Genomic DNA, 21562 nt, shown 5'->3' with positions numbered 1-21562 from the left:
TCTGCCGGTGCGCATGACACAGGCACTGTGCGTACTTAGCCTAAATGTGTTTTAATGCATTATGCATATGGCCCAGCATTCTTTAGTCAAAAGTTCAAACGGAGCTTGTTCTGTTCATTACTCGACACCCTCTTAACTGCTTTAGCAACTGTTTCAGCACGAAATGTTGCCTGGGTAGTTCCAAGTTGCCATGCAGTCCGTTTATACCTAAACCTGTAGAGAACAGTATTAACATAAAATTGTGCTCTGGTAAAACAAAAATTTCCTACCTTGCCAGGCACGGTCCTACACTGTGGCTGCATAATTCAGGAAACTGTAGGATGTTCCCCAGTAGCAAGAAATAGTTCTCACAAATGTCTGTATGTCACATTCATAAATATGAGCCTACTCGCCATATGCAATTGTAACCGAAAGTAGAAAGCCAAGAGTAGTTATAGATACAAAAACATGTGGCTCTTGGCACTCATTTTAACCCAAATTTTAATTTTCAAAGCCCTGCCTCTAAGCCTTTCCTACTGACAATTGGCCACCATTTTGACATAAACTGCATGACTTCCAAGTAATGCGAGGCCAGCGCTTTTTAATATGCTCCAGAACAGTTGAAGAAGACGTGATTTGTTTTGTTCCACATATTCTGGCACCCAGTGCACAGCAAGGGTGCCACCGTTAAATTGTGTCCACAGTAGCTTAGCAAGAGTCAGCTTCTGGGTTAAATAGTGCGAGATACTTTTCAGAGGGTATATAGTGCAGCAACATTTTGCATACAGTGACCAGAAGGGGCACACACAAGCACTACTCCTCCACTTGTGCTATACAGTTTTTTCACTTGAAGCATCAAACAGCTGAGATGTGTATGCAAAAGCAAAACAACACATCGCAGCCATGACCTGTTTCGAGCTCCTGCAGTCTCTTCCAGTGCTTCTAGTACATAAAGCCATGGCCTTCGAGATGAGCCTTTGTTAATGTGAGAGAATCTTTTTCGGTGTTGTGGTTTTGTTTTCTCACCACTTCATGTAGTCAAACTACAGTATGATTCAGCTGCAATATTTAAAAAATTCATACCGAACTTGTCTGCCACACTGAACGTGCTAAAATGTTTTCACAGCTTGCAGTGTGATGCGTGTGGTTTAACGTGCAATGCGCCATTCACACACGATGAGTTGGTGTCGTGGCTCTACTGTCTTGGATCCTGTGCAGAAGTTCCGACGATACTACTAAAAACACGGGGCTTTATTCTGATCCCCTTGAGCATTCCTAGTTTGTTGGTGGCACATGTCAGAAGATCTTGATGGCTCGGATGTCAGAGTGGGGGTTCTCGATGTGCTCCTTGCTCTGCACCAGGCGCAGCTCCAAGAGGGCCGCCGCTGCTGCTGCCGCTGCTGCTGGAGCCGCGGGCTGGGCCCCACCTTCTGCCTCAGGCGCTGGCGCAGAGCCGGCCGCAGCTTCGCCTTCCTTTTCTTTTTCTTTCTCTGCAACACGAGACAAATCCATAGAGTCATGCATCCAACTACCAAAGCTTTGGGGCTCGGATAGTGCTTAGGAGTGTAGCCACACAAGTATTCATCCATATGTCCATTTTAGTCTGCATCTTCAAGATACAATGAGCACAATGAAAAAGCCAACACAAACATTCATCATCATCATCAGCCTGACTACGCCCACTGCAAGGCAAAAGCCTCTTCCATGTTTCGCCAGGCAACCCGGTCATGTGCTTACTGCTGCCACGTTATCCCCGCAACCTTCTTGATCTCATCCGCCCACCTAACTTTCTGCCTCCCTCTTGTGTGCTTGCCTTTTCTTGGAATCCAGTCTGTTACTATTAATGAATGAACAGCAGTGGTCTTGGCTTCGCGCTACATGTCCTGCCCATGTGCATTTCTTCTTCTTGATTTCGACTAAAATGTCCTTAATACCCGTTTGTTCCCTGGCCCACTATGCTGTCTTCTTGTCCTTTAAAGTTGCACCTATCATTTTCCCTTCCGTGGCTCACTGCATTGTCAATACAAACGTTGGCCCAACTCAAACCATGGCCCTTTTAACACAACACCTCCGCTACTTGAAAATAACGAAATTAGATCGGTGGCAGCCGGCCCAACACATAGACCGTGTTTGTTCGACCAGGTCCCAGAATGTAGCGAGCAAGAATAATAATAATAACTGGCTGATAATGATTATATACAGATGAAAATGATGAGGCACATCAAAAGTGCTTAGATATAGACAACAGCAGCAGCACGATCGCAATACACATTCAATGTACAGCAAACAAGGGTGACAAAAGTGCAAAGCAGAAGAGTGTAAACGAAAAAACAGACTGTTGTTTGATAGTGTTATACAATTACAAGTATGTAATACATAAATTATCAGATGGAGCAACTTGAGAAAGAGAATTGACTTTGACATGTACTAAACATCAGGTGCTCGCAACGCAGCCTCTGTTGCTACAAAATATACTTAAGCTGTCCATCTTGAGTGACGTAGTTGGGCATCCACAGCAATTAATACTCCTCTCAACCTTTTTAATTGGCCAGCTTTACATTTTTGAACAGTCTCATACAGTTACAAAATCTATGTGGTTCCCTATAAATTAGGAGTGTGCGAATAGTGAAATTTTATCTCGAACTGAATACTGCTGAATAGAGGCCACAAATATCGAATATCGAATACAAAAGTTTTTATTGAAAATTGAAAGAAAGACCAAAGAAATGACATCTGCTGATGTCCTTGAGCACATAACGCGGTGAGTGACTGCTACCGAGATACTACAAATTGTCATGCAGAAACACAAGCTGTTCCACATGACCTGGCTTCAGGTTCTCTTTCCGTGATGTTACAGTGTTTCCTGCAGTTGAAAACATGTGCTTGCTGGGCACCTCAGTAGCACGGATGGGAAGGTATCACAAAGCAATTTTAACAATACCTGTATAAAGTGCAGTGTCATGCTCTTTCCATTATTTCAAAGGATCATCTTTTCTTGGGATCGGGGGCTCATTGGAGTATTCTCGAACCTCTTGAGTATATGGTCTGAGCTCAGTGTGCTGGTTATTTTTTGACGCTAGTAGTTCAACAGTCTCCCAGAGTGTTCCCTAGTCTTCTTTACTGGAGCCACGATGTACGGAAATGACATGATCGCCTTTAAAATAAATACGCGCTCGCTTTTGAACCAGGATATCGGTGAAAGCTTTAAAGGGGGACATGGCACTTGAAAAAACGTTTTTTATTTCTTGATCGATTTTGATGAAACTTCCTGAGTTTATGTATGTTTATGTGTTAATTTCAAATATGCAATTATTTTTCAAGTATGATGTGTAGTTTTTAAAATACACTATATTTCATCTGCCTTTTGGGGAGCAATATTTTTTCTAAACTAAGTTCGTTACAAAGTAAATCAGCATATCACGATAATCTGCCATCGGAACTGTGTGCAGTGCAATAGAAATGGGTGTTCTAAACCCATTTGAACAAAAGTTATGGTATGTTGAACACTCATGCGTGAAATTCTAGCTTAAAATTGACTCACTCGCAAATGTTGAACATACCATAACTTTGTTCAAATGGGTTTAGAACATCCAAATATGCTTGAACTGAAATCTGCACAAAGGTCGGTGGTCTTCACCGTCCCTCCCTATGCTCCCTTGTTGATTGTGCGTCTTTCAAGAAGGTGTTTTTTACTCGTTCGCTCGTTCATCTGGTTTAACACTGAACTACAAATTTCACCATGTCAACGTTAACCTAAGGTGCCTCATAGGTTGAATTTGCTTGCTTGGAGGGGCCACAAAGTGACAACACTTACTGAGCAGTGTACTGTGGCATTCGGGTTAAACTAATCTAGCCCAATGCTTATGTAAATACCTATCCGTTTGTGTCAACTGGTACACAGTGTTAACTTGTATATTTAAATGAAGCAGTAATTTAATTAATGGGCTGCTGAGCCTGAGTCCGTGTTATATGAAAATGATTTTGCGGTTTAGCTGAGTCTCCAATTTCCATTTTACTATGTATTCATTTACTATGTAGCAAGAGAAAAAGCAAATAGTACACAGAGAGCACTGTGTCATCAGCTTTTTGTCTCGCTGAAAGGGAATCTTTTTATTTATTTATTTTTCTCACTTTCTTTTTATAGCAATAGATACACAAACTGGGCGAAATTGTAATGTGTTTACTTATTACTGTGGCCACACATGACCCCATGGCATGCCCTTCATAAGCGATTAATGTCTACTTTAGCCATTAAACAATCATCAAAACAAAAACAGATTAATTACATCGAGATGTTCTTGCATTGGGGAGCACTCCTATACACAAAAGACTTGACTGGTGTCGGAAAACTTTATTAGCAATCTTTTTTTTTTTCTTGCTTGCCACAAGATCGTGGTCAACTGTGAAACAATAAACACACTCGATAATGGGAACGAAAAAGTAAAACTTACCTGACGCGTGCTTGAACGTCTTTAGTAGAACACCTTGAACAGTGGCCACAGCTTTCTCCAATGCCTCCTAAGCAACAAAGGTTACGTTGCAAAGCAATGTTACTGCATCTAGAAAAAAATTTACTCGAAGAAACTACTACACTGTCTGCATCAACAAACAATGCCTATTCAATTGGTGGAGCAAGAAATAAATATTAACAAAAAACACGAAGAATAGATGCTACGAGTTTCTTTATATTACACAAAAGCATTGTTTCGGCATCAATACAAAGGTAGTCACAGGAATGCCCACTGAATGGCCAAGTGTAGACAATAGACAATAGAACAAAAGGATAAGCTCTCTCAAATGCAAGACAGGCAGGATGTGCTCTTCATACCAGAATAAATGCACTCTTCGATGTAATCTACCGTTTGATAAGGGCGAGGCAGAGAACTATACACTGAGTATGTATATCTGAAATGTAGAGATAGGAAGTACCTCACAAAAAATGCCAAAGATAGAAGCTCTCATGAGTGTCACCTCCACAGGGGTTGCACAGAGATTATAAAGTCTAGACTGAGGCACTGCCTACACTCGGGCAAAGCCACTCCACTTGTTTGTGCCAATATGACAGTGCATTGCTGTTTCAATAGCTGCAGCACAAAGGAATAGTACTATATTGGAGAACAGCGCAAGTGATTAGAAGGTGTGACATGTAGTACTACTCATGTGACACACAAGATTTCAAAACAGCTGTACAAAATATTGTTTTGCTGTCTGAGCAAAGCCATTCTGTCAAGCCATGCCTGCAGCCAAAATGCCAGAACACTGCTTTCTGAATTGCTGCCAATAATAAAAAAAAAGGAGGGGGAATGGGAGGATGACCCTTCTCAAGAAGCCACAATAGACCACACTATAAGCGTAAGAAAAATGATAGGCCAAAAAAACATGTGAATTACTTATTGTACATTTGTATGTTCACGTGTGTTTGGGCTGATCCATGTATATATTTCCAAACATACCTTTCGTGGCTTTGCAACATTACCTTAACATATGTAAGTAAGCATTCTATCAGCATTCTTCCAATATTGCTTCCAACTTTTACACAATGTCCAAATTGCATGAACTACATGCCATGGAACTTAATTTTTTTTGTCAGTGACATTCAGTTATGTATTGTATGTATGTGTTTGATTCAACTGCACAACAACTTTATACAGCTCAGACCACTTATAACGTAACCGCTCCCGTTTACCCTCCCATAGAACTCCATGTATGCGCATACCGCTTATCGTGCAGTCCCCCGAGATGAAAGACCGGTTATAATGCGGCCGCCGGAACGTTCTCAGAGATGCGAGGGAGCGAGCGTGCTTCTCAGCGGAGATGCGCCGGCGGGGGAGAGAGCGGCGGCGGCGTTACGAAGGAGGAGCGGACGCGGAACGAACGAACAAGGAGCGGGGGGAGAAAAAAAAGGGGGATGGCGGTGGGGGACAGCAGCCCGGCGCGGGTGCGTGGCCGACGGAGAAGCCTTTGCCCCCTTGACATGCGCGCTTTGCCCTGGCCGCATGACATGCGCGCTCCGCCACGTACGGGCGCCCGCGTCCGCATCAGGAGCGCGTTACCGCTATTTGTCTCCGTCGGGAAAATAGTTGCTTCGTCGTAGAGCGCAGATATCACGCGTGCAACCTCGATTCCCCCGCAAGTAACAATGCTTTGAGACGCGATTGAGCTTTCGCCTTTGCCACCAACAGGCGGACTTAGAAGCTTGAGAGACTTTTTCAGGATAGTTGCCGCGGCTGTTCTCCCGACCGCGAACCGAAACTTCGTTTCACGCGTGATGCCCTCGGTTTAGCTCGCGAATGCGATCTTTCTACGCCCGATCTCCGTGTTGCCTAGGGCAAGCTTCTCGCGGCGGCATGCCAAGTTGCAACGCGCACGCTAGGCCTAACGAGCGCTAGCTGCCATGTCGGCGGCCGCGGACTACAGAAGTTGCGGTTTGGTGCCGAGTCAATGAAACATTTTGCAGTTGTTGCATTTAGAAGGGGTGACTTACATCTTTAACGAAAACGCGGGCGTGCGTGTGAAACACTCGAGTGGTGGTTTGTGGTCGCCGCCGTTTTCGACATGGTGCACGCGCAGTGTGCTACCGCGGTGACTTTCCGTGACAGCGCATTTCTTCCGCGTTCGTTATGTCGGCACCGCAGGTCCGCGGACGCTAACCGTTCAACATTTGCAAATGTACGCAGACGCAAACTGACGTCTCAGTCGCATGCCTCGATAGTCGGAATCGCGCGCCTACCCGTTGGTCATGTTTTGCACACGTGCAACCTTTCAAAAATGTTGTTTTGGTTATAGTGCGGTACCGCTTATAGTGCGGATATTCGCGACTCCGGCGACTTACGTTATAAGCGGTCTATGCTGTATCTCCAATATTTTTTATACATATAAATCATGCCCTTGCCACACTTCAACTAGCTAAACGTTACATGCAATGGCATTATCCAGTGAAGTATGTCCAAGACTATAGCTTGCATTTGAAACACAATGGGCATGCCGCGACTGGTACATTTTTAGCATACCTACCAGTAATCGTATGCGTGCTCACTTGAGAAGCTACGTGCTGAACCTGCGTTCCAAGCCATTTTATCCTATTTTACATCGGCATTTTAATTCACATAATAAGTGTACTGCATTCTTGGCAATCGAAATACTAAAGATGCATCTTTCATGCTGACCACACGACGTCTTACAAACCTTCAGGTTGTTTGTGCGTGTAATCCAGGCAAGAATGCAGGCAGCCAACAGGTCGCCAGTGCCGGTGAATTGCGCATTGATGGCAGGAATCTCAATTTTGACGGCGCTCCGCTGTCCTCCCTTCTTGCTGCTGCCGTACAGGTAGATCTCCTTGGCCGTGTCGCTTGGTCGGTACGACGTAAGCACCACAATCGGGATGCCCTTTGTGTGCAATACATCCATCGCTTCCAACACCGTGCTCTCTGTTGTGATTTGCTTCTCTGAAAGGAGCCTGCAATGAGCAACGCAGTCTTTAGCAACAACATTTAAATGGACATAAAAGAAAAAGAAACGTTGAGCTGCACTATAGTAAATTGCACATTAACAAAACCAAAACGACACCCTTACTGTGAAAAAAAAAAAAGTTTAGGTCATTAAAACAGCCACAAACTTTATATAAATAAAGTCAGAGCACACAGAGACCAGCTATACTTGTGTATGAAGATATATATGCATGCGGGCCATCAGTAATGTCACCAGGATTATCACAAGATAGTCCTGGGAACGTTAATTAATGAAAAGTTTTGTGAAGAGACATTTGAAAGCTTTACTCTGACATAGCTTCACTTACATTAATGATGTACGATTACTGCTGTTGACAGCAACATAGAACAGCTGAAATGTTAACACAAGTTTTGTAGCACTAACAGATTGTTATTGGCAGTCGATGATGCAAACAGAAACTATACTCACTCTAGTTCGTACTGGTTTGGCGTGACCACATCGGCCATGGCAACAAGACGGTCCTTATAGATGTTCACTAGGCTTTGAGGCACATACTGGATAGGGGAAAAAAAGGCAGAGGCAAATGATCAAAATGATCTTACAAGGTAAACTAAAGGCTTCTTGATCCATATAAATAGATACTATATGAGCGTAGAGATAATAAAATTAATGAGGCAGATATTTCGTTCGAACTAACCCAGCTAAGGCCCTGTTTAAGTTTTCATTTCACGGGGTTGTTCGCAATAAACATTTATCGTACGTGGTTTTCCTTGTGTGGTGTACATACCAGAGAAATAACACAGACACAGATGAACTATACAATGCGAGAATGAAATGCAAACTTGAGAAAATGAACTAGTAAACGAACTTCCCTTCTGCATTTGCTGATCTGCAAGCCACTAGGGTAATTAATTTACACAGGCTTTCTATGGTGGGTAACGGCAGAGTGTTCTCAGCACCCAGTTGTGCCAAGATAACACATCTCCCTTTCAAGTAATTAGATAATTATGCAATTAGGTGAGTAATTAGGCAATTGTCTGAGAAAGATGCTTGTGTTTTCCTCATAGCTTCCTGCTGCTTGCAGGTGCATGATAATATGTCCACTTCATGAGACTTCGGTTCGCCTCCAAGATTTGTCGAAACTCATTTTCCAGTGCTCTATAAATGGAGACCCGATGAACAGCTCTTCTTTCTTGAGGGTCCCGATGAATTGAGCTGTTATATCGCACACTGCCCCACTCAAAACAAAGGCTACGCTACGATAAGGAATGTCTGGTGACAGCAGATTCTTGTCAGTGAAATGCACGCAGTCTTCTTCTCAGATAAGATAACTGCACTAAACTGATGCTCACAGCAGCAGAGTTTCTTTGCCAATATGAATGCAGCAGCTTTTCTGCCACACAAGCACAGGTCCTTGTTTCCTGAGCAGTTTGCTAAATTATGGTGCAATAAACTAACCATAACTTTAGTCATAAAGAACAGGGGAAAAATGTTGTTTTGTTTGGTCAGCTTGCTGCTCTTGCAAAAGAAAAAAGAATGTTTCTCTGGCAATGTCTTAAGAAAATATGAAAAAGCTGCCATATTCTTTCCTAACTTTTTTTTCTTTTTGATTTCAAACACATTAGAGACATTGGTAAATGTGAAAGAAGGTTCCGTTAATACACTGAACAGCAGCCATCATTCAAGACAACCAGAAGCCTCCCTGTTTTAGTGAATTTTGCACCTTCTTTGTTTTAACGGTGTGTAACGAAATACAGTCTAGTGTCTTTTTTTTCTGATCATCTCAACAAAACATGGTATACACAATTGACCCTGGCACAAGTTAATCCACAACACTTAAGAGGAGCAAAGATCTTGAACGGAACGCGCAAGGGTATTATTTATCGTATTCCAGACGCAAACTGAAACATTACATGAGCACAGCAATAAATGGGGACACGCTTAAAAAGATACACAGACAGCCCATGTAGAGAAAAAAGCAAAAAAAAAACTAGTTTGAAATGCCATGGCCTTCCCCCACAATGCACTTGAGTTGCAGGGTCAATTGGAGCCAAGGGTGCATGATTGGTGCACAAAATAAGGCTGATGGTTGCATCGGCCAGCGTCTTGGTTAATATGACAAAAACGGCAAATTATACAAAAATAAATAACATTGATAACGTAGATTTGTGTATTAGTCTCTAGTGCCTTTAGATGCATAAACAGTTAAACCAGTTACGGTCCTCTAATTCCACTGTCGAAAATATTAATTTGTTGGGAAAGAACGTCATTCTTCAGTACATTAAGCTGTAGCACTTTAGCTAGTTAAACCACCTTTCAGTCTTACTAAAAAGTCATTCGCTACTTCTTTTTAATTCATTGTAATTAACAAACATTGAATATCTGCATGAAGTATGGTGATACTTACTAGCTTTCCATTATCTCCCATTACAGGATCACATACTGCAAGTAGTGAAAGAAGGACAACAATTTAATGTTAGTTGCTAATACCAATAAGACAAACATTTTTATCAAATGACATTGTTTCGTGGCCACTTACCATACATTAACGAAGAATTCTCTTGCTTCAACTCTTGCACTATGTCGGCTACCTTGTTGAGAAAAGAATCTGAGCCAACATAACCTGAAAACCATGTTTGAAAAACTATATGCCAAACTGCACTTACAGGCACGTGCTGCCACATACATATCAAGACTTCAACGCAAGATTGCAGGCGTACCTGTTAATATGTGCGAGTACTTGGTTATTCTGTTCAGCTTCAGGCCATCGTAAAGGTCTTGAAGCTCTTCAGCATTCAGTACTTGTCCTTTGCAAAACGGATATCCTAGAATATATTGCAGGAAAGAAGAAGAACGTCAAAAGCTCCATTGAACCGTCCCGCCTGGAACTTGTCACGGTACACACGTTGTCATACCTTTGGATTAGTTAAAAATTCAGAAAGAAATCGAGCGACTTTCTCTCTGAGATACGGCATGAAAGACTGACAGATCGCTTAACTGCTTTTACAAAGCGGTCTCCACGGTGCCAAATTAGCCAAAAAAAAAAAAATGTAGCTGACTCACCGGTGTGGTTGGTGAATTGTACAGAGTTGATGAAGTCCACTTCAAAGCCTAGAGTCTGTCGCGGGGAGGAATTCAAATGGTACTGCGATCATTTTTCAGGCCGGGTCTTCAAGCACTACGAGCAATGCATGCTCTTGCGATGACCGGAAAAGCATGCAGAGTAATTGAAGACGTTAACGACAACCCGGAACTAACCTGAAGAGGAAAGCAGGCGCTTTTGTTACCGACGTATCCCGAAACCACATGGCTTTGTATGGACAGCACACGGTAGTCGCGAGCCATCGGTCCGGAGGCAGCTAGCTGGGCTTTCCCCTCGGCAATTCACGGGCGGTGGTCTGTACAGACTGCTCGCCGCTACCTTGTCGGAGCGCGGCACGCCCGATAGCAACGAGGCGTCAAGCAGAGCACGGGAAGACACGTGACGGCGGCAATGAAATAAGGCCCAAAACAGGCCCGCGACTTCGGCAGCTGCGGCGAGCGCACAGCGAAGCCGCCAAAACCGCAGAAACGAAACCAACAGCAACGCTAGACTGGATCCGCTTGACTTGACTAACTTGTCAAACTTTTTGCTGCGGTTGTTTTTAAACATGACGGCCATGACGCAATTGCAGTACGCAAAAGCATAGCCTTTGAGACTTGTAGTTTAGACTCGGGATGGCTGTCGCTTAAGAAGTGATATTAGCGGCATTTATTAGAAAAAAAATTGTTTTTTCAAGTATTTCAAAGGCTTTGAAGTGATAAAATTTGTCACAAATTTTGTTTGCGATAAAAATTAACAGTGAAACTACGGCTGGGATAGTGTCAACCAGCGATCTGACTGACTCTGCGTGTCGGCTGCTGCCGTGCACGTAAACGTGTAAGCAGTGGTTTTGCGCAAGATGTAGGCAAATATTTACCTGCCAAATTAATCGCGACTTTTCAGAATCGCCCTCATGATAAAATTTGAGCGTAGATGCATCGGTTTTGTTGCCGGACACCGTCGAGTGGAACCACACTGTGTTGTACAGTTCGTTCAAAGCGGTATTGAATGAAAGGTCACTGTGGCCGCTGTCGTTACCTCGAGCTGCGCACATGCGTTTGAAATGGACTTGTGTGCCGCGTGCGTCGTTGAAACTGTACGTTCATGTTCTGACGGAAGCTGACATGCAGCTATAACTGGTTGATCTTGTATAATATCGTACGTAATAGTCACAAAACGGCAATATGATAGCAATTACAGCCGGATCGCTCTCGGCCTGCAAAGCCTTCCACTTTCGACATATCGCTCGAGCTTGGCGCGGTGGTAAGCATTGCTTTGAGCCGGTGCGGCTGGTCACGAACGTGAGAGGTGAGAAACTGAATAAACACTGCAACTCAAATGTATTAAGCGCGATGCGTCATACATAAACTCTGCATTTCGATACGTACAGATGATACCGCTAGCGACGATGTGCTGTCCATCTATTACCGGCTACTCGGTCAAGGAGAGCTACTTCCCGATGAAAATCAGCTGAAGATCGCCCAGCTGCTGAAGGAACTTCAGAACAAAGTTGCAGGTTATACGCCGCACATCCCAGGCATGTTTGAAAAGGTAAAGTAATGCTATTAACTCCAGGCAGTTTAAACATGCAAGTGAAAACTATTTTTACAGTGGTTATTCAAGGCAAAAAAGCCAGCCGACAAGCCACAGGGATTGTATATATATGGCGCTGTGGGTAAGTTTTATTGCATTCTTAAATGCTACCAAAGATTTACAATTGTCATACAATTTGTAGTGCTACATCCAATCAGGTTTCGTAGTAAGTGTGGGCATATGCGTGTCAATCACACATATGCCTAGCACGATGCAAATAACTTTATTTTGTAAATACATGTGAGGCCATTTTCTTTATGTAAATGTAATTTTGTCTCTGTGAATTAACTATAATTCCGCATTTCTTATCGTCCGCTCAAGGTCGAGGCAAGACAATGTTGATGGACATGTTCTACGAGTCCACAACAGTGGAGAGCAAGCAACGAGTCCACTTCCATTCATTCATGCTGGATGTTCACAACCGTACGTTCGTTCTCTTTTGCATATAGCTGTATGTCTCCACAATTACTCTGAATGACAACAAATTAACTATAATAATAATAATAATTGTTAAGGTTTAATGTCCCAGAACCATGATATGATTATGAGGGACGTTGTAGGGGAATAAAAATTTCATGAAGTTCATAATTATGGTAAGGCAGAACTCGAGAACGAATACACAAGGAACGAGAAGAAGACAAGGCAACACACGTCTTGTCTTTCTTTTTGTTCCTTGTGTATTTGTTGTCTAGCGCTGCCTTACCATAATTATGAACTCAAACCAACTTGCCCACCTATCCATTTACAATGTTCAACTGGGCATTTTGAATTTGCAGAAGTATGTATACATGCTACTATGCATTTAATGCTTTTGTAAAGGACTCATTGTTCATAAAGACTACCTTCACTTGTTCTCGGTCGATAAGGATGCAGATAGTGCAGTAAATACACCACTGCATCCTTGGCCGAGAAAGAACGTCAAACGGTGCGCGTCTCCCTTTTTGTAAGGTGCACTTTATAATCATAAAACAACGAGCCTGTCACGGATCCTTATCAGAGAACCGTGAAAAGCACTTCTCTCGGAGAGATATCTTTCTTTTAATGGCTGCTTCATCAGCTCGCTGTTTGAGCCCCTTATCTCTCCTTGGCAGGCATCCACAGCTGGAAGCAAGAGTCGGCCCAGTCCGGCCGAGGTCGCAAGTCACCTCAGTATGACCCAATTCCGCCTGTTGCGGAAGCAATCTGTGCCCGAGCTTGGCTGTTGTGCTTGGACGAGTTCCAAGTGACTGACATCGGTGACGCAATGATCCTCAAGCGCCTATTCAGCCACCTGTTCAACCTGGGTGCTGTGGTAGTAGCCACGTCAAACCGCAAACCTGATGGTATGTGTGGGCCTTTGTGTACCAGGAACTGCAATTCTGACCAGCTGCACTTTGTTGGGCTGAATGAAAATTTTCGGTATCTCGGGTGTGAAGAAACACTAACAAACACTAATACATTATAAAGTACCGTTTGAGGGGTTATATTTTGAAGGTTCTCTTTTCATTTATTTGGTAGGAAAGCACTGAAATTAAAGGCAGAAATTTGCTTTCCTTAAACACTCACAAGAACTGCATTGCCAGTACATCAAGGTTAAGTAACAGATGTTGAAGTACTTTAGTGCAACAGGCCCATTTATGAATGGAGAAAGTGCTTTAACCTCACTAGATTTGAGCCTTTGGGTTCTTTAGAAGTCCATGATTCCTTTCTCATTGTTGAGAATTTTCATGCAGATGCTGTCAGAATTCATAATATTAGGCAGCCAACGCAAAAGCTTTATGCTGGCATCGCCAACCATCTTTTCTGTTTTTCTTACCACCTTTAGTGGCATTCGAACTCTCTGCACATGCTGTAATTAACTGACATTTTCCAGTTTTTGGAAGTGAAATTTATAAATCTACCTGAAACAAGTAGGTCCCTAACCCTTTAGTGTTCTTTCAAATTTTGAGATATATCGCAGCATACATAGCTCTGAAATTTATAAGCTTGCTATCATGTTCGTATGTAGCGGTAGCTCATTTGGCACTGGCCCTGCGCACTATTGGCAACCATGCATTCAATCCGTTCCTGTGATAAGTGATTGAGTTTCACTGGCGTCAACGATTTGCACAGTAACTTGACATAGGGTTAGCGGGCAGCAATCATGCAAAATTACCGCAGACCTTGCCATTACACTGTTCTGATGCCCCGCCGGTTCATCCTTTATTCTCTGTGCAGATCTGTACAAGAACGGCTTGCAGCGCAGCAACTTCGTGCCTTTCATTGACGTCTTGAAGGTATACAAATGCAGGACTCTTCATGATTCCGTTATTAGACAGAAGTGTCTTTTTTTTTTCATTACATTCTCTGCAGAAAAACTGCTTACCAGTGGCTCTCGACTCTGGTGTTGACTACAGGATCCAGAAAGGTGCCACCAAGACAAGCTTCTATTTTGTGTAAGTATAAGTCAACTCACAGTCATTTTGTCAATTTAATCACATTCAGGTTCTACAATGCTGGCAAGTTAGACGTGCAAGCACACTAAAAATATATGGGTGAAGCAAGTGGAGCATATCCCACACATACTTAAGGTGTAAGCAAGGCATTAAAATAGTACTTTCATCATCTTAAGCTTTTAGTGCGAAACCAGAGAGAGACTGTCTAGACACGACACAAATGCCACAAGTGCATGTGTTTCTCATAGACCTGCATACGAAGCTGCACCCCATTTCAAACAAAACATTGCTGTATTAGCAGGTGTGGATGTCTGCTCGCTTTGTTATCTGTTTTTCTAACACCAGAAAACATTTTTTTCCCCGTTTTCTTTTTTAACATTAGTACCTTTAAAGTGGTCGCGGAAAGAAGAGACCACAAAAGACCTTCAGTATTGGTCACTAGAAACTACATGTTTAATTTGAGCCATCATACTGTTATGGTATCGCATTTTACAAAACACTGTTCCACAAGATTTTATGGTGAAATAAAGCTGCTATCATAGCTATAGTACTTTTGTGGGGTTACTTGTGCTTCCCCTAACAGTGGACAACCCTGTGCAATTAGCAATTTCCTATAAAAAGTATGTGCTAGGTTAAAATAAGCATTGCACAAGTGGAAGCTGAAGTCCAGCACCTACTTAGATATTGAAAACATGCCACCTGGCCGCTAAGGCCTGATTGCTAAATTTTATTTATTCATAAAATCCATTGGACATTAAACATTGAATACAAATAAGATTGAATACAAATAAGCATTTAAACAAATGTAATCAATAAAAAAGAGGCACTGCTGTTCAGTAACAAGCTCAACTAAACGTGTCACAGAATTTCTCTTATCAGCCTATGTAAACTGAATGAATCATTTGATATAAATTGCGTTTAATTGCGTGCAAAAGAAATTCAGGAGCCGTCGCCCTGTCGGGACAATGGGGGCAAGCAAAGATTAGCATGTGCGTGCCTTACATACTACTACTATTCTTACTTTCTTTCTATAGCATTGTGCAATGCTCCCTCCTAACTGTTTCCTTCCTCCATGCCGGCAATTGGACTGTCATGCATGTACTTAGCAGCACAACACTTCAGTTGCTAAAGGCAACAACGACGGTCACGCGTTCATATCCAGGCAACAATGAAATGTGGCAACGTGAAATGACAAGTCAGCTTGATAAAAGATCAGAAAACGGCTGATCGCCCACGATCGAGAGAGCATCAATTATTGGAAAACTGCACGTAGAGATACGCATGTGACTGGCACACCTTCGAGGGCCTTATTTGTGTACCTCCCCATTTCTTCACACTTGCGGACATCTTTTCTTTTTTCTTTTTGCGGTCACACCTACAACACCAATTCGCAAGGTACGAAAGCTTCGCTTAATACTTGAATGGTTCAGCTAAAACCTTGCTGTGTAAAGTGAGACTGCACTTTGTCATAAGTTGAGGTGGTGCTTTGGTCTAGTCATAGACGTTCAGTTACAGCGTTTTCACCACCCATTTGTATTTGCAGGAAATCCGAGTGCGATGCAGACAAGGAGTTGGACAGGCTGTTCAAGGTCTTGGCCAGCCAAGAGAACGACAGTGAGTGGTCATGTATTGCATCAGAAGTCAGGGATAGAAGCGCAGTGCATGTATGATTACCTAATATGTACCCTGCAAGTACTCATGGACATGTTACCATCAAAAGGTAACAGCATTACATTTAGAGTTACCTAGAACAGGTAGTCTTGTTATGATTGCATTTACAAGTTGCGACAAGGTCCATACCCTTGTAACACAGGCCAACTTAAGTGCACTTTGAGGAAGTGCACTTTACCGGTAGTGTCATTTGCACGCTATCACATGGGAACGCTTAGTGCCAATTGCTGCAAAGTGCACTTGCCAGCGAGGGCGTTCACCAAACCAACGCTTCCTCTAATAAGATGCCTGCAGCGTCGCTGGCTATCCCATTGTAGCCGTCCTGCCTTGAGTTGTGGTCGCTTGTCAAGAGATGGCGCCACGTACTACCCTATTGTTTTCAATGGGGCTGGCTTGGTGTGACGTCGGGGGTGGTAATGTGCGCACGCGCAAATGTGTTGCAAGCGGCCACCGCAAAGATCACCAGCTACCGCCTCCATTAAAAACGAGGAAGGAGGGAAAGGGAAGAGCAGGAGGTATTTGGCTTATGCAGCAGGCATCTTTCTAGAGGAGGCGTTGGCCAAACTCACTTTGCTGCAACGGAGTGTCTAGCCTCGTTAGTAGTGGCTCGAAAGTAAACAAGTTATTATTAGAAGCTGAGTTCATAGTATTTTGTAATATATCGTTTTCGCTATTAGGAATATTGTTATGCATCAAAACATGCTGTAGCACAAAAAATTACTTCGCTATTCTCGCTCTCGGGCTGTTTACACCCACGGCTGCCAGGGCCATGCCAAACACACACCATGCAATGCCCACATCTGCCACGTTCGTACCTAAAGTTTATGTAGGGACTGCTTATAGCTGTAATGCATTCATTATTACTTAAGAAACATTGCGTGAAACAACATATATCCATTGTGCTACTTAATTACCCATTGCCATTACCATCATTTTCAAAGTACTCTTCCCTGTCTCGTGTAGCAGTGCCCCGCCTGAGTGACATTCTTGGGGCGTAAGTGCACTCGCTGAAAATGACGCTAAGTTTGCCAGTGTGAACAGGGCATAACTTATAGTTGGAGCTATTACTGTTCCAGCCTCCCCTCGCTCATGAGAGACCCTACATTGATCACGAGGAGGGGGTAACACTCAGACTCAAATGAAAAAGTAACAAGTTAAAGCTAGACTGAAAAAAATGACTGGCTATCAGTAACATGCTATTGGTAACTAGTTATCATCCAAGACTGCTTGCACCCTTTGGATTGTCTTTCTTCTTTAATTAGCATACACCTATAAACTAGAAACATACTCAGCACAAGACAGATACATATCTTCTTTTGCTAAATTATAAAGCTGTAAACTTAATCATTGAAGTTCTTTAAGTTTCGCAGTTTTCAAGTATTCGTGTTTAAAGATGTTTGCGGCATCAATCAGAAGTCAAGTTGCTTCAGTTACTATGTGTCAGTGGTTCATTTTAAATCCTATAAACTGATGCATTGTAATAAAAAAAATTAAGACAGCTTTGCATTAGTGGTGCCAAGCCTGAAGGAAGAGTGGAATTGGCAGCCTTCCTTGTTTCTGTTTTTCTCTTTCTCTGTTTTTTATTTATTTTTTTGTCTTTTTTCTTGCTAATTCTTTCCTTCTTTATTTATTTCTTAATCTTTCTTCCCTTTCTTTGTCTCTTTCTTCGATTTTCTCTGTCTTTATTCCATTTCTTTTTCTCTTTCTTTCTATGATATGCTTTACTCTCTCCACTTCTTCTTTCGCTCCTGCTCACACCTCTCATCCTCACTTCTTTTTCCCCACCCCTTTGCTATACTATACTGTACAAGGCTATGCTATGCTCTGCTAGCGTGCCTGGAGAGCAGAGTGGTTACCACGCTCGCCTTCAAATCGTGGGTGTGTGGGTTCGAATCCTGCCTCGTCAAATTTTTTTCGCCAAGAATTTCTCTCTTTCTCTTTCTTGTTCTCTCTTTTTTCTTTCTCTCACCTATCAGAGTTATCAGAATTGTGCGCCGGATAAATCGGTGCACATGTTCTTTGAACGAAGATGACGAAGAGGACAAACAGGAAGAGGATGAACATAGCGCATAATTATCTGGGGACGGATTACAACCAATGGCTGGAATAAACAGCTCTGCCGTTGAAGAGAAATTCTGTGTTGTAATGCTTCTAGATAAAGGTCAAGCCAGAGCCTCCTTTTAATGGCCAGTAAAGAAAAAAAAAAAGTTTTGCTGCACCACATCGAAACACACTTGGCAGGTGACGGGAAGTGTGTATGTAGTAGCAAAAAGGCGTCTCTCTATGTCGCAGTCGTTCGACCACGTGTCCTCACCATCAAGGGACGCAACGTTGAGTTCCGCAAGACATGTGGCCGCATTCTGGATGCTTCATTCTCGGAGTTGTGCGATCGGGTGAGTAGGAACGAACATTGTCAAGATTTACATTTGCAAAAAACAGACACAGTTTACTAACTTTCAACTAACCAATACAAGTAAAGGTCCATGTGCAGCTGTTCTTGCGTGAGCAAATGTGAACCTCGACAGATTCACGTCTAGCCCAACTGCAACTAGCCCAACTTATTACCCTCGCAGAACAATGTCCCATTTTTCACCTCTGGTGACACCACAAAGAAGATTGAAGACATTGACAACTCAACAAAGCAGTGTGCCCAGTTCTGTCGGACAAGCGATATCTGCAATGTTCGGATGTCATATGATTACCTAACATAGTACAGTAGTTTGGCCACCTCAGTCATCATTGCATAGCATGCACGACGCCGCTGTGATGTGTAGGCCGTGTCATCAATGTTAAATGCGTAAAAGATTTTTGCCACACCGTAAGATTGCACAGCCATTCACATTACCACTCAACTAGGTGCGCCCAAGATATGATTACCTTCAAGGCAGCCGTCACCAATCAGGATTTGTTCTGCATCTTGGGTTGTAATTAGGGGTGTGCGAATATTCGAAATTTCAAATATTTTTCGAATAGTGTTTGCTATTCAATTCGATTCGCACAGGAATTTTAATATTCAAACTATTCGAACTTCCCAAAAACAAATACAGTCAACGTCCGACTGAAAGTGACCCCTTCAGATTTTTAATATGCTTCACCTCATTACACTCGTATTGCGGCAAAGCTGCCTTTCAAGCTCCGTTACGGCCGAACTTTGCCAAGACACGTCCGATTGGAAGTGGTCCCCTAGATTTTTCAATATGCTTCACCTCATCACGCCTCGGTATTGAGGCAAAGCTGCCTTTCAAGCTCTGCTACGGTTGCAGATGTACTAACTCAAGAAAACGCTGGTTCCAATATGGAGATGAAAGACGTGGCAGAGGTGGGGGCTCAATCAATGCTGTTTTGGACCTGAAATTTGGGCAGGAAGTCCTAAAAATCGGAAGCCGAAGCTTTTTAGCATCCAAAATTTCAGATGTTCTTATATATCGACGTCTACGAGGCAGATTTGGAGCTCCGAATTTCAAGGGAGCGCACCTTTGTTCGCCACATCACCAGTGCTTCATCAACCTAGCGAAAAGAAACACTTTCATGTTACTATCTCATAAGAAGATGCTTAGGAATCCTCTCTTTCTTTTCTGCAATTTCGCTTCGAAGTATTCGAAAAACATTCTAGAAATATTCGAAAAATATTTGATTCGCACTCACACTTCAATATTCGAATTCGCTTCGCACCCAAAATTTTGCTGTTCGCACAGCTCTAGTTGTAATTATTGCTTTTCTGTATGTATGTCCACCCAACCCTCATGTAATGCCAATTCAAGGCCTGAAGGTATTGAGATATAACAAAGAAATCTTGATCAAATACAACAAAGCACCTTCACAACTACGTTAGCATTGAGTTGCATTCAAGACATGTTTAAACAAGTCTCGCACTTCATTTTGCCTGTGCTGTAGCTTTATTAAGTGGTGCAAGTGCTGGTCTCATGTACTGCTCTTTACTCATGCAGGCAGTTGGTGCCGTTGATTATCTGGCACTCAGCCAGATATTTCACACGATACTGGTTCGAGATGTGCCCGTGATGACCCTACGTGAGAAGACCCAGGCACGCCGGTTCATCACCCTGGTGGACACCCTGTACGACAACAGAGTCCGACTAGTCCTGTCGGCCGACGCTCCGGCAGACAAGCTCTTCCAGGCGGTCAAAAGCGACGGCAGCCTGACCGACGAGAACCGCTCGCTCATGGACGACTTACAAATTAGCGACAAGGTAGGGCGACTTCTTTCGTGCCTTTTTACATTTGTTGGGAACTTTGGAAGCAGCCACTCACGCTTGCATTACTGAAACCTTTCAGGAAGGCCCACCTGTAAGTACAAATGATGCTAAAAGAAAACATTTGTTTCTGGCATCACCACATTAGCAGAATAAACTTGCTCTAAGTCTGTTAAACAGGGGTTTCCTTCACATATACACTGAAGCTTTGTGCCACAACTGCTCTTACTTCTGTTGTATGTGCCTTTGTCTGACAGTTAGGAAGCCTTTCAATTTATCACTATCTGAACTTTTTTTTTTGGAAGATGTCATATAATGCTAACTAACAATAAACTTTATAGCATAAATGTAGCCTCAAGCACAAGGTCATTCTTTTGATGAATGCAACAATTGCAGTGTGTCTAGCAATGAGTTATTGTAGCAATAACTTTTGTAAATTGCCGTCATGTACAGACTGACAACACTTAAGTTACCCATACAAGCAGTACACTTCTGTACTAGTAGGTGCTGTGGATATGTCTTAATAAATAAGATATAATATACAGCAGACTCTCGTTAAACGGAGCCTGGAGGGACCAGGAAAATATTTTCTGTTTGACAGAAGTTTCATTTACTAGGAGATGAACAGAAGCGCAGAATTCAAGTACGAAACCAATCATATTAGAGGAAGTTGTTCCATTTAAGCAGCAATTCCATTTTAACAGATTTCTGTTTACCGAGAGTCTACGTACCTCAAGAGCAAGTGGTACTAAACAACTGATTGTGTATGTTCACTCGTGCTGCAGGACGTGAGCATCTTCAGCGGCGAAGAGGAAATGTTTGCCTTCGAACGGACAGTGTCGCGGCTCAACGAGATGCAGAGTGAAAATTACTGGGCGCAGGCGAGCAAGGATGTTTATTAGGGCCTCACTGCTGCTGGGTGCTGCGGGCAATCTGTTCTTTGAGCACCATGATGCTCTGTCGCTGGTCCGGAGGCAGCAACGCGATCTGCTGGTCCGAAAGCTGCAGCACCTGTACACAGAGAGGAAAGCCATCACCAAGTCTCATACGGCAAACCGCTGTTTCACTGCATTTAGTGCCTCAACCAAACACCACAGGAGCCAGTTCGTATCTTGTAGATACAATGCGAGCCCCTGATATGGCAAACTCTAATTGCCTGTACA

At 43.0% G+C, this 21562-nt stretch overlaps 3 protein-coding genes across 10 annotated transcripts in view; 1 reads left to right on the top strand and 2 right to left on the bottom strand.

Moving 5' to 3' along the window:
* Positions 1-1212: 1212 nt before the first annotated feature.
* LOC119396722 (pyridoxal kinase) lies at positions 1213-10996 on the bottom strand. The gene is made up of 9 exons (XM_037664028.2): positions 10687-10996; positions 10492-10546; positions 10149-10253; positions 9968-10051; positions 9836-9870; positions 7897-7982; positions 7165-7435; positions 4431-4497; positions 1213-1469 (listed from the first exon to the last, which is right to left on the bottom strand). Exons 1-9 carry the CDS (start codon positions 10771-10773, stop codon positions 1276-1278), a joined length of 984 nt encoding a protein of 327 aa, XP_037519956.1. The 5' UTR covers positions 10774-10996; the 3' UTR covers positions 1213-1275.
* A 314-nt stretch (positions 10997-11310) lies between these two features.
* On the top strand, positions 11311-21421 carry LOC119396721 (putative ATPase N2B). Its single transcript, XM_037664027.2, has 11 exons — positions 11311-11818; positions 11901-12061; positions 12122-12185; positions 12425-12526; positions 13195-13425; positions 14300-14358; positions 14435-14517; positions 16061-16131; positions 18481-18581; positions 20136-20396; positions 21185-21421. The coding sequence occupies exons 1-11, from the start codon at positions 11695-11697 to the stop codon at positions 21299-21301; spliced, it is 1374 nt and encodes a 457-aa protein (XP_037519955.1). The 5' UTR covers positions 11311-11694; the 3' UTR covers positions 21302-21421.
* LOC119396720 (cleavage stimulation factor subunit 2) overlaps positions 21268-21562 on the bottom strand; it is a 46707-nt gene continuing 46412 nt past the window's right edge. For all 8 annotated transcript variants that reach the window (XM_037664025.2, XM_049417201.1, XM_049417197.1 and 5 more), the window contains exon 10: positions 21268-21410. In XM_037664025.2, coding sequence (XP_037519953.1) covers positions 21306-21410 — 105 coding nt within the window. In that variant the 3' untranslated portion in view covers positions 21268-21305. The remainder of the gene's footprint in view (positions 21411-21562) is intronic.

The sequence above is a fragment of the Rhipicephalus sanguineus genome, chromosome 6, assembly GCF_013339695.2.
Source record: "Rhipicephalus sanguineus isolate Rsan-2018 chromosome 6, BIME_Rsan_1.4, whole genome shotgun sequence".
In the NCBI taxonomy this organism is placed as follows: Eukaryota; Metazoa; Arthropoda; class Arachnida; order Ixodida; family Ixodidae; genus Rhipicephalus; species Rhipicephalus sanguineus.
This window is presented reverse-complemented; position numbering and strand designations above follow the sequence as displayed.